Raw genomic sequence first — 12985 nt, 5'->3', positions numbered from 1 at the left:
AGGCAGCCCCGTTCCTCCAGTGGAAACTCTCGCACATTTCTCCACCCTCCCTGGGCGGGGCACGGCTGAGAGCTCTCCTCTGGGGCAGCGTTTCCTCCTTATCCTCGGTTTTGCTTGTCCTGGTATCATACCTGCGGTCAGCCAAGGGCCAGAGGCAGATGCTCCTGCTGACGCAGCAGCAGAAGGTCACAGGTCACACCACACTTTCACACCTGCGTCACTCACCTCTTTTTGCCTCCTCTCCTAAGCATTTTGTCCTCTCACAGCATCACAGGACAGGTGAGTGCGGCAAATAAGATAGTCTGAGAGGCCACATTCACAACTTTCGTTACAGTATATCGTTATCATTGTTCTGTCATATGATTACTGTTGTTAATCTCTTACTGCGCCTAATTTAGAAATTAAACTTTACCACAGGTGTGTATATACAGGAAAAAACCATAGTATATGTCGGGTTCAGGCCTTTCTGTGTTTCAGGCGTCAACTGGGGGGGTCTTGGAACGTATCACCTGTGGATGAGGCGGAACTGCCCTGCAAATGTTCCCTTATGTAGCAACTGTACTTTCCTAACAAGTGTGATGGTGGGTTCAATACCCCTTCCACTGTCCAAAGCAAACTGGAATAATTTTTATTCTTAACTGCCTAGTATCTTTGTATATAATTGATTCTCTAAGGTGGGGATCAGCAAATAGAATCCACAGATCAAATTCTGCCTGCTGCCTGTTTTTATACTGCCTGTGAGCTAAGAATGGTGTTGACATTTTTAAGTGAAAAAAATCAAAAGAAGTGAAAATTACATGAAATTCAAATTGCAGTATCCATAAGTAGCATTTTTTTGGAACAGAGCCATGTTCAACCATTTATGAGTCACCCACAGTGCTTTTTACCCTGCAGCAGCAGAGCTGAGCAGTTACAATAGAGACTGTGTGGCCACAAAGCCAAATATATTTAATATCTGGGCCTTTATGGAAGACATTTGCCAACCCCTGCTCTGTGACATAGATCAAATGTCCTTTTGCTGAAATGCCATATCCAGTGTCCTCAAGAAGGACATGATGTCCTCTGAAAAACACCTCTTGTAGTTCGCCGGGCTGAAATTCATGCCTAGTTTTTGTGTAAAATAAAGATATAAGGAATGATGATGTAAAGAAGAAAAAGTTTTTAAGTAAAAATTTGAAAATTAATTATATTAGCCAAATATATAAACACCGTGTATTTTACATATTTGTACATATATCAGTTATAATCAGTAAATACATAAGCATATATAGTGTTACATATATTGTATATAGTGTATGTACATAATATATAGTTGTATATACAGTGTAAGTATATTTAGAATCATCCTGTAAATATATTTTTGTATCCTGCATTTAAAAAAATTTATTTTGAGAGAGGGAGGGTGCACGCATGTGCGTGGGGCAGGGAGAGAGGGAGAGAGAATCGCAAGCAGGCTCCATGCTGACAGCCAATGTGGGGCTTGATCTCACCAACCATGAGGTCATGACCTGAGCCGAAATCAAGAGTCCGATGCTCAATAGATTGAGCTGCCCAGGCACTCCTATATCCTGCATTTTTACTTAGCCTGATATTATAAACATTTACCTGTTCTATTACAGTTTTTCAAAAGCATGGTTTTTAATCACAACAGTTTCCCTTATTGGTAGATACTGACATTACTCATAAATTTCACTAACAAATATAATACTGTTTTCAATTTTGTTGCTCATACACTTATTTTCTTAAAATAGATTGCTAAAAGTGGGTTTATCCAATCAATAGCTACAGCCGTCTTAAGGTTCTTAATAAAAACTGCCAAATGCTCTCTAGGGAGGTTACGGCAGTTTTCCCTCTACCAGCAGTTCGAGAGTGCTTACGTTACCACAGGTGAAAAATAGTATGGACTTTTTCTTTAGCTTTAAATTTTTCATTTGCATTTACTTGCATTTGAAAGATTTATTTCTGTCCTTGAGTCCTTGGAATTTGTTCATGCTTCCATTATTATGTTGTCTTGTAATTAATCTTTGTGTGTGCACGTACACCCCTAGTAAAATGTAAATTCCTTGGGGGCAGTGAATACATACAAGTTGTTTTGTTTTTCTGCATTCCAATATAATGTCAGAAACAGAGTGAGTGGTTTAAAAATGTATAGGAAGGGACGCCTGGGTGGCTCAGTTGGTTGAGCGTTTGACTTCAGCTTAAGTCATGATCTCACGGCTGGTGCGTTTGAGCCCCGCGTCGGGCTCTGTGCTGACAGCTCAGAGCCTGGAGCCTGCTTCAGATTCTCTGTTTCCCTCTCTCTCTGCCCCTCTTCTGCTCGTGCTCTGTCTCTCTCTCTCAAAAATAAACATTAAAAATAAATAAATAAAAATGCATAGGAAGGACAGGAGGAATGAATGGCATGTGAAGGAAAGATGGCATCTCTTTTCGTGGTAGCCCGTGTTTTAATTTAACTTTTACCACATTTATGTTGTATATCTGTTCAGTAGATACTCAGTTTCACTGTAGAATCCTTGGGGACAGGACTATCTCTTAGAACTGTGATAAAGCAATGAATGCATCAAAACTGCATGAATTGGCACAAGATTGAGAACTAACCAAGTTTTCTAATGCAATGACTTATTTTATTCCATGGAATTAGAATCAGTGGTTGGAGTTCTAGGTCCTGCTCAGTAACTGTGCTATCTGGGTTAGTAGAGTAGTTACCAGTCTAAGTTCTTGAGTCTGTCTACCTGAGCTCAGATTGACAGCTTTATAGTTTGCCAGCTGTGTGGTCTGGACAGCTCCTAGTGTATCAGGTTTCTTCTATTAAAGAATAGGAATACTCAGAGGTCTTGGCCTATAAAGTCACTGAAATGTTAATATGAAAAAAAAGTGGTGATCATAAATGTCACCACAACGCATGTATTATAATTATCAGTATTATTAATTGATAATTCTGAATTTTAGTTACTTGTAAAATTAGATGAAAAGTTATGACACTTCAGAGTTTTATGAAAGTCCATCAATTTTACTGAAAATAAAACACTGTAAGTTGCAAAATATTATATTACAAGGTGATACTTTCTTATCTACAGGATAAAACTATGAGTGGAAATTGGGAGGTCTGTTCTGGGTTCAATTTCCAAGCCTGTCACTTACTATTTGTATAAGTCACTGGAACTCTCCAGTTCAAAGAAACTCTCTTAGTTCCTATTCTGTACGCTAGGAGTTAATAATAGTACCTATTTCATAGGGAAGTCCTGAGGATAAATTTAATTTTTTTAATGTTTATTTTATTTTTGAGAGACAGAGACAGAGTGTGATGGGAGGAGAGGCAGAGAGAGGGGGACACAGAATCCGAAGCAGGCTTCAGGCTCTGAGCTGTCAGCACAGAGCTCAATGCAGGGGTTGAACCCATGAGCCGTGAGATCATGCTCTGAGCTGAGATCAGACGCTCAACCAACTGAGCCACCCATGTGCCCCAGGATAAATTTAAATAATGCATGTAAAGTTCTTAGCACAGTGTCTGATGCATATATAGTAAGTATTCAATAGACTTTACCTATCTTCATTAGAAGGTTTCTGAAAGATTACAGTATTTGGCAAATAGCAATAAATGGCAAACAAAAAATCACAACAAAACATGATGTGACAGAGATATCTTACCTCCATTCTATTAACAGGAAAGGAAGGCCCCACAGGAAATCGCATTAAAGGGGAAAAGAAACAAAAGTTAGTACATTTTAACCTTAAGATTTGCAAGAAATAGCTTTGATACCTCTAATTCCTAAGTTTCTGGAAAGTTCTCTTCAGTTAGGATGCCAGACACTGCATTAACTGGCATATTTGGAGGAGATGAAGAGCAAACAGGGTCTCCAGGAACTATCCTTTTCAGGCTGGGTCCACCTCAGCCATTATCAGCCCAGGCAGCTTTAAATTCCTAGCCACCAAGGGACTTTGTATCAAGCCTGAAGATCACAGACCAGCCTATATAAAGCACCCACGGGACCCAAACCACAAGACAACTCTGCCACTGGGCAGATAGAAAAGAGGAAAGGAGTCATCAGGAAATTCTTCTAGAGAAAATGGTATATAATTTGGAGGGGTAAAGGCAGGTTCTAATAGCAGCTGAGCAGAGAAACCTGTTGAAATACCAGAGGCCAAGGTTATGTATATGAAAGAGCCCTCAATTTGAGATATAAAAGGAGGATTCAATACCGTGAAGATGTGCCAGTCAGTGCCAAAGAGAACCCAGCCATAGTACTTGGGAGGAGGTACTCAGCTTAGATAGGCTTCTATTTTGTGGACAAGCAAGGAAAGAAAAATGAAACTCATTTAAGGATGCTTGGTTGTCTTGAGAATATTAAGAGAATCAGAGGGCCTTCCATGTGTTTCTAACAGATATTCCCCCAGTCACATTTTGTTTTGGGAGGAGGGTGGGGAGCAGGCGGGGATTCCAAGAACGTTGTAATTATAAATAAGTGCTTTGATTTCAAAACTAGATTTTTTAAAATTCCCCAAATTTCCAACAGTCGTCAATATGTTCAGTATCCTTAAATTTATCTGGAAAAGTCAGTAAAATTTTGGCTGTCTTCTAAAACACACAGTAAACTTTAATATGAGAAAGCTGCCCAATTGTAAAAAGAATGCTCGCCCCTTATGCCTAACTGCAGGACAGCTGGTAGCAATTTAGTGTGGCTACTGGCTGTTACTCGTATATTCTTTTCCCTTTCATTTCAAACAAAAACAAACACCTTTAATCAGTTTGAAACCAGATAGCCACCACCAAGCACGAGGGCGCAGTGTCTGTTTTGTTGGTAAGAGCACTCTACCTGTCCTGGACGAAGCACTGAGTGATAGAGGTGGTCACGCGCCCCTACTCATCACCATGTGTCTCTTTATTGGGAAGAACATTGCAGGGACACGGGAATGTGACTATAAGACATGAGAGAGACCATGATCCATGGTAGTTAGTACATTCAGTTAGCTATATCCATTGTGAAAATATTTCAAACTTCCTTTTTTTTTTTTTTTTCGGTAATAGTGTGAAACATCAACTCCTAAAATACAGAGTCGAAAAATATGTGGTCCATTGTGGGCGTGGGGGACTCCAATACTACCACATCGTATTTCTCCCTATGCCTATTTTTGGATATGCTACATATATTTATTTGAGTTTTAAATTGAGTGACTGGACACCCCAGACCCTGAGGTCAGTCCAAAGAAGGGGCATTGCAAATGGTGGGGATTAGAGTGAGTGGCTTATACTAGAGGAGGGATGGGAACACAGACTCATTCCTATACTCTCAGGCTGGCTAAAGATAGACAGAACTTGGAACCTTAGTCTTACAGGAGGGACCTGTTGATGCCACTGAGAGTGGAAAATACAAGCTTTTCCTCCCCTGCACCCCTGGGTCTATTTTTTTGCCAGCTTTATGGAGATATAATTGACATATGATGTTAAGTTGAAGGTATATACTTATATAATGCAAAATGATTACCATCTTAGCATTAGCTAACACCTCCATCTGTCACATAATTACCATTTCTTTTTTGTGGTGAGGACACTTAAGATCTATTCTCATAGCAACTTTCAGTATAATACAGTATTATTAACTATAATCACCATATGTACAAAGATTCCCAGAACTTATTCATCTCATAACTGGAAATGTGTACCCTTTGACCAACATCTGTTTCCCTCCACCACCCAGCATGGAGTAACTACCACTGTATTCTCTGTTTCTATGAGTTAGACTTTTTCAGATTCCACATATTAGTGATATATATCTGTCTTTCTCTGACTTCCATCACTTAGCATAATGCCCTCAAGTTACATTCATGTTGTCACAAATAGCCAGATTTCCTTCTTTATCATGGCTGCATAGTATCCCATTGTATGTATATATGTATATGAGATACTAGAAGATATATGATAAGATATTATATATATGTATATATGTTCCTTATCCATTTGTTGACAGAAGCTTAGGTTGCTTCCGTATCTTGTAACTGGTATCTACTGTTTCGATATGCTGTGAATAATGGTGCAACAAATACGAGAATGCAGATACCTCTTCAATGTCCTGTTTTTTTTTCCTTTGGATGGATACCCAGTAGTGGAGTTGCCGGATCACATGTTACCTCTATTTTTAATTTCTTGAGAACCTTCCATTCTGTTTTCCATAGTGGCTGAACCAATTTACATTCCCACCAACAGTGCACAAGGGTTTTCTTTTCTCCACATCCTTGCCAACACTTATTAACTCTCATCTTTTTTTGGATAGTGATTCTAATAGGTATGAGGTAACACCTCATTGTGATTTTGATTTGCATTTCCCTGATGATTAGTGATGTTGAGCACCTCTTCATGTACCTGTTTGCCATCTATATGTCTTCTTTAGGAAAATGTTCAGACTCATTGCCCATTTTTTTTAAATGGAATTGTTTGTCTTTTGCTCTTGAGTTGTATGAGCTCTTTATATATTTTGGATATTAACCCCTTCTCAGATACGTGATTTGAGAATATTTTCTCCCATTTCATAGGAAGCCTTTTCATTTTGTTGATGGCTTCCTTTGTTGTGCAGAAGCCTTTTAGTTTGATGTAATCCCATTGGTTTATTTTTGATCATTTTTTTTGCTTGTGCTTTTGGTGACATATATCCAAAAAGACATCACCAAGACTGATGTCAAAGAGCTTACTGCTTATGTTTTTTTTCAGGTCTTATGTTTAGGACTTTAATCAATTTTGAGTTGCTTTTTGTGTGTGGTATAAGGTAGGGGTCCAGTTTCATTCTTTTGTATGGTTATCCAGTTTTCCCAGTACCATTTATTGAAAAGACTGTTCTTCCCCCATTGTGTATTCTTGGCTTCTTTGTAGTAAATTAATTGACTATATACATGGGAGTTTATTTCTGGGCTCTTGAGTCCATTGGTCTGTGTCTGTTTTTATGCCAATTTCATACTATTTTGAATTTTATAGCTTTGTAGTATAGTTTGAAATCAGGAAATGTGATGTCTCCAGCTTCGTTGTTCTTTCTCAGGATTGCTTTGGCTGTTCATGATCTTTTGTGATCCCATACAAATTTTAGGATTGTTTGTTCTATTTCTGTGAAAAATGCCATGGGAATGTTAATAGGTATTGCATTGAATCTGTAGCTTACTTTGAGTGATATGGACATTTTAACAATGTTAATTCTTCCGATTCATGAAATAGGATATCTTTTTATTTTTGTCTTCAATTTCTTTCATCAAAATCTTTTCTTTTAGTTTTCAGCATTCAGATCTTTTACCTTCTCAGTGAAACTTATTGCTAAGTATTTTATTGTTTTTGATGTCATTGTAAATGGGAGGATTTTCTTTTCTTTCTCAGATGTTTTGTTGTTAGTGTATAAAAACACATCTGATTTCTATATGTTGATTTGTATGCTGCAACTTTACTGGACTTGTTGATTAGTTCTAATGGTTTTTTGGTGGAGTCTAGGATTTTCACTATGTAAGATCCTGTCATCTGCAGGCAGATAATTTTACTTCTTCCTTTTCTTTTTTTAAATTTTAAAAGTGTTTTATTTATTTTTGAGAGACAGACAGAGACAGAGAGAGAGAGAGAGAGAGAGAGAGAGACAAAGACAGAGTACAAGTGGGGGAGGGCAGAGAGAGAGGGAGACAGAGAATCCGAAGCAGGCTCCAGGCTCTGAGCTGTCATCACAGAGCCCGATGTAGGGCTTAAACTTGTGAACTGCGAGATCATGACCTGAGCCAAAGTCAGACGCTTAACAGACTGAACCACCCAGGTGCCCCTCTTCTTCCTTTTCAATTTGGATGCCTTTTATTTTTTTTCATTGCCTAACTGCTCTAGCTAGGACTTCTAGTACTATGTTGAATAGAAGTGGTGATAGTGGGTACCCTTGTCTTGTTCCTGATTTTAGAGGAAAAGCTTTCAACCTCTCACCATTGAGTATGATGGCTGTGGGTTTGCCATAGATGGCTTTTATTGTGTTGAGGTATGTTCCTTCTATGTCTAGTTCGTTGAGCATTTTTATCATGAAAGGATATGGCACTTTTTCAAATGCATTTCTGCATCTATTCAGATGATCATAGGGTTTTTATCTTTCCATAAATGTGGCGTATCACATTTATTTAATTGCATATGTTGGACCATCCCTGCATCCTAGGGATCAATCCCACTTGGTCATGATGAGTGTCTTTTTTTGTTTCTGTATTTTATTTTGGAGAGACAGAGAGAGAGAGAGCAAGCAGGGGAGAGGGGCAGAGGGAGAGAGAAAATATTAAGCAGGCTCCATGTTCAGCACAGAGACTGATGTGGAGCTCGATCCCACAATCCTAGGATTATGACCTGAGCCGACATCAAGAGTTGGATGCCCAACTGATGGAGCACCCTGATAAGTGCTCTCTTTAATATGTTAATGAATTTGACTTGCTAATATTTTGCTAAGAATTTTTGCATTCGTATTCGTCAGGGAAAGTGGTCTGTAGTTTCCTTGTTGTATCCTTTAATCTGACTTTGGTGTCAGGGTAATGCTGGCCTTGTAAAATGAGTCTTGTAGCATTTCTCCCTCTTCAGTTTTTGGAAGAGCGTGAGAAGCATCGGTGGTAATTCTTCTTTAAATGTTTGGTAGAAATAGTACCTGTGCCTATTTTGGTGGCACCTGGCTCAGAATGATGCTCATTACAGGGATCATGGGCTGTCTTGTTGGTCTCTGTCATAGGGCCAAGGGTTCTAATGACAAAGAGAAGGCACCTGGCCAAATACCCAGCATCCTGGTGATTTTAAATTGTAACTTGAGCCTTTCAAGGTTGTGGCTGGAAGGAAATGCAACTTCCTGGTTCATAGGGAGAGGTTCCAAAAGTTCTCCTGACTTCGTTTGATGACTAACAGCAAATGTAAATGAGTCAGAAAGAAGTCTATCACATTTCTCGAACAACACAGAAGGATTTGGACATACACATGGAAGAGTTTTGGGAAAATGAAGGCTGATCTTTATTTTTTTGTTTCCCTTCACGCGCTAGAAATATCATTAGACATAATCCTGAGCACCAGATCAGATTTTGCCATTCCCAGTTTTCCTGCTGGGATGAGTAAATAAACAGATGGAGTAAAAGCTTCAAAGTGAAACACAGAGAATGTGACAAAGGAGGCCGTTGACTACAGAACACTAGGGGAGGATGGGGATGGCTGACATGAGAGCAAGGAGAGTTTGGGTAAGGAAGCATTGCCAGAGAGTCAAAAGGAGTCACCATGTCTGACTCAAAGCTCTGCACCTCTGAGGCCAAAGGAGGGGGGCTGAAAGCAGGAATGCAGAAAGCAGATGCCGTATCCAAGTGCCAGGAGGTCTGGGGAGCATAAGACCAAGCTTCTTTAAAATGATTCTGAATTAAGTGGCTCCATGGATCTGTTTTTCACCAACGTGGCCTCACTTTCCTGGGATATTGCCTCAGGGAGCACCCCAGGATTGAGAGGTAGTTTTCAGTGATGGCACTGGGATCATCATGAGGCATCTAGCAGATTTAACTAAAAAGAATGGGCCGAGGAGAGGAAGAGAAAATGGCAGATGTCTCCTGGGGTTCAGAGTCCTATTCCCTTGCACTCATGAGACACTCTCATTAGATCTGCCTGGGGAAATTTTAGGAAAGGTAGGGGAGCTTCAAGCCTCATAGTCAGTGGGACCCAACAGGAAAAACAGATCAGGGGATTTACAGAAAGATCGTGTCGTTTTTTTAATGAATTAGCTCCTTAAGGGAGTCCCTCTTCACTTATTTTAGTCACATTTTTCTCCCCATGTGCAGAAGGGTTCACATCGGTTACAGCACCTAACACTTGCTAAGTAGGCATTGCCAGGCCCATTGGCTACAGTCAGGTCCTTGCTGGTTACAGTCTAGATGACTGTTACCCCTACTTAGGTCACTGCTTCTCATCTGCTTTCAATTCTGCTGCTCTAGGAGATTTCTAGTCCTCTCTGCTGCTGTGTGCCAGTCCATGCATTTCCACGATCTTTTTCCTCATGCAGATACTTCTGCTATTTCCCCCCAGGCTACCATTGCTGATTGCCTCCATCCTCACTCGGTATTGATGCCTAAGACCACTTCTCCCTCCATCCTGAGACCCTGCCTTTCTCTGCTGCTTGCCATAACTTAAGGCTCTTTTTACCACCAGCAGATACCATTAATTTTTTAGTATCACAGTCTCCTCTGTTGGTATATTCCACTAATTAAGGAGTTGGATCAGGCTCTCCTTAGAGCTAGCTCAGGGATGCAGGGGTGATGTTGCTGTATACAAGATGGTAACAGTCATGCTCTATAGTCATTTCAGCATTTGAAGATCATGTCCATGCAGTGAATCTGCCTTGGTGTGATGTAGATATACCCGTTATATTAGGTTCTCCTTCTTTATTGCCCTAGCATTGCCTTCACCCTCATCTTTGTATTTATGATGATAGGCTCTGAAGGTTGCTACCCTAAACAGGAGTCCCTCCAGCTTGGTATGTGGTAGAAAGGAGGAAGGTAGAGGAATTAAGAATTCACATATACATTTCATAGATTCCTTTCTCTGACCGAAATCCTGGAAGGGCGGTATAAATTAAGGAAAAAGCCAAAGCAGAGGGAGTTTTCCTGACTTATTTGGAACTAGAAGCAGGGAACATTATAGGGATCCCTTGTTCTGACATGGGATGGCCACGTTTGTGTAAAAATGGTAGCATGACGTGGGTGGGTAGACAGCAGAGCTGGGTCAATCAGTCTGACTCTCTTGGATTTTATATAACATGAATGTGATCCAGAAGTTACTTCAGGCTCCAGATGAGGAAGGAGCTGAGTTGGAATTCAGCAGGCCCGCCTTCGTAGGGAGAGACAGGGTGACCTCGTTGCAGAGGTTGCAAAGTAGACTCTAGAGAGGGGCTTGATGAAGGATGTGACTGAGATGTAGAGGACTGTGCTGTTACAGGAGGAGCCTCAAAGCCTCAAAGGTGCCGAGCCAGCCAGGGGGATCCTCTGGGTCCTAACAAAGCCAAGAGATGAGATCACGAGTTCTCCAGCTGTAGATTTCACCAGAGAATGGGGTAGGGGTTTGTTCCAGAGGACACCACAGCATGTATCCAAGTCCCTTTTCCCCTGCCGTCTAGGGAGAGGCAGGAAGAAGGGAAGGAAGAGCCCTGGCAAGGAGTGAATATGTGAAAGACTGAATAATTATCTCAAGATTAGCAACATTAATTTTTCTCTTCTACCCTCTGGAGGTATAGGTTAAACTGGATTAAATCCGTTTATTTTATTTGATTTGAGTATTCATATGTAAATGTCTCTCTCTCTCTCTCTGTGTCTCTCTGTGTCTCTCTGTCTCTCTCATTCTCTCTCCAGGGTGGATAGATACTATAAATAGGTATTTATTTATTTAACATTGGTTTTAGATCAAATATCAAATAAAACATAAGATAGACTAGAATAATCCCAGGTTATTCAAATGCATCAAAAATTTTAATTCTTATCCCCTGGACCTCCTCATGGTCTTGTTTTTAAATGTTTTTTTTATCCATTATTATTTGTCTTAGACACCTTCCTCAAGCTGTCACATCTTAATGCATTCTACTACACTGCTACATTCTAGAATTTAGCTCCTATGGTTTTATCCTGACATCTGTCAGGATGTATCCTGTATCTGTCTTCCTGTATCTGTATGTATCCTGTATCTATCCTGTATCTGTCCTCCCTGCACCAAGTCCTGCAGGTGTTGTTCAGACCTTCGTTATTCTTCTAGACTCCGGAATAGCCTCCTACCTGCACACGTGCCTCCTACTCTTTTCCACCCAACGTCTGTTAACTTGACAACAGATATATCTGACCATATCGCTGGTCTCCTTCCTCTAAAATAATTAGATGACTTCCCACTGATTGAAGAACACGTTTAACCTGCTCAGGCTGTTCACAACTTGGCCAGAGCCCACATTTCAAACCTTTCTTCCCATTCTCCACCTCACTCCCAGTCTCCATCATGCTCTAAGCTTGCCAACCCACTTGCCATTTCCTGAACACAGTTTAACCTTTCTGTCTCGTGCTCCTGTCTCCTGCTTAAGTGGCTGCTCTTTCCCACACTTAAACTCTCTCTCTCTCTCTCTCTTGTTCTGCTCTTATACTCTGTTTATGCTTCTGCAATAGAACATGGTCTGTGCCATAATGTATATGGGTAACTGACTTCCTTTCTAGATTGAGAGTCCCTTGGAGGCAGGCACCACCCTATTGTTAATTATCCCATTTGTTACGTACGTGTGCATCCTGTATTCTACCTAATGATGGCCTGGATCGAGTAGTTAATAAATGCATGCAAGAGTATTTTATAAACAAGGTACTATATATAACAATAATTGTTTCCTTATTACTTGTTAAATTGAGTTGAATGTACTTTTAGAATTCTCACCATCCTCTGGCAGAAATCATTTCCCATCAGTGAAAATTCTAAAATAACTGATACGCTATATCAAGGTTCTACAAGCAGATATATCCCTGGAGAAGAAGGCAGAAGGAATCCTTGAATCTTCTTACTTCACAGGCATGCTTTAGAAGGCCAGCCTTGTCCAATTCTCCCTGTATAGTTCTCTGTGGTCTCTATTCCCCTCATATTAAAATCCCAAACATTACTAGCAAGTTCCCCATCGTGGAAGATCAAAGAAGTGGCACAGCCATAAGAAATAGCAGGATCTGGGGAGCTGGCCCTGGGCACAGGTTCTGCCAGTGCCTGCCTTACATGTGAGGCCAAGCATCTCTGCTGACCCTTGGGCAGTAGACACATTCTGAGTGTAACATCCCTGGCATTTCCTGATACAGGGATTATTTCCATCTCTAGGAATTCCACAAATGTTCTCAGAAGCCTTTGGGGCATTTATATTTTAAAAATAAACCGTTATAACTCAACACAAATATTCTAGAAATCCATATGTCAGCTCTTTTCCTTGAAAACACCTGTAAATCTTGCTATCACTTTCATGAAACAGGAGAA

General features: G+C 40.3%; 1 protein-coding gene and 1 long non-coding RNA gene across 3 annotated transcripts in view; one reads left to right on the top strand and one right to left on the bottom strand.

Annotated features, from left to right (window-relative positions):
• LOC132663084 (uncharacterized) overlaps positions 1–12985 on the top strand; it is a 129348-nt gene that overhangs the window by 18273 nt on the left and 98090 nt on the right. The window lies entirely within an intron of this gene.
• MUSK (muscle associated receptor tyrosine kinase) overlaps positions 1–12985 on the bottom strand; it is a 92528-nt gene that overhangs the window by 19829 nt on the left and 59714 nt on the right. The window contains exon 9 of the mRNA XM_078436597.2: positions 3649–3655. Coding sequence (XP_078292723.1) covers positions 3649–3655 — 7 coding nt within the window. The remainder of the gene's footprint in view (positions 1–3648; positions 3656–12985) is intronic.

This window comes from Panthera onca, chromosome D4 (assembly GCF_046562875.1).
Source record: "Panthera onca isolate mPanOnc1 chromosome D4, mPanOnc1 haplotype 2, whole genome shotgun sequence".
In the NCBI taxonomy this organism is placed as follows: Eukaryota; Metazoa; Chordata; class Mammalia; order Carnivora; family Felidae; genus Panthera; species Panthera onca.
The sequence above is the reverse complement of the archived record's forward strand: the minus strand, read 5'-3'. Positions and strand labels throughout refer to the sequence as shown.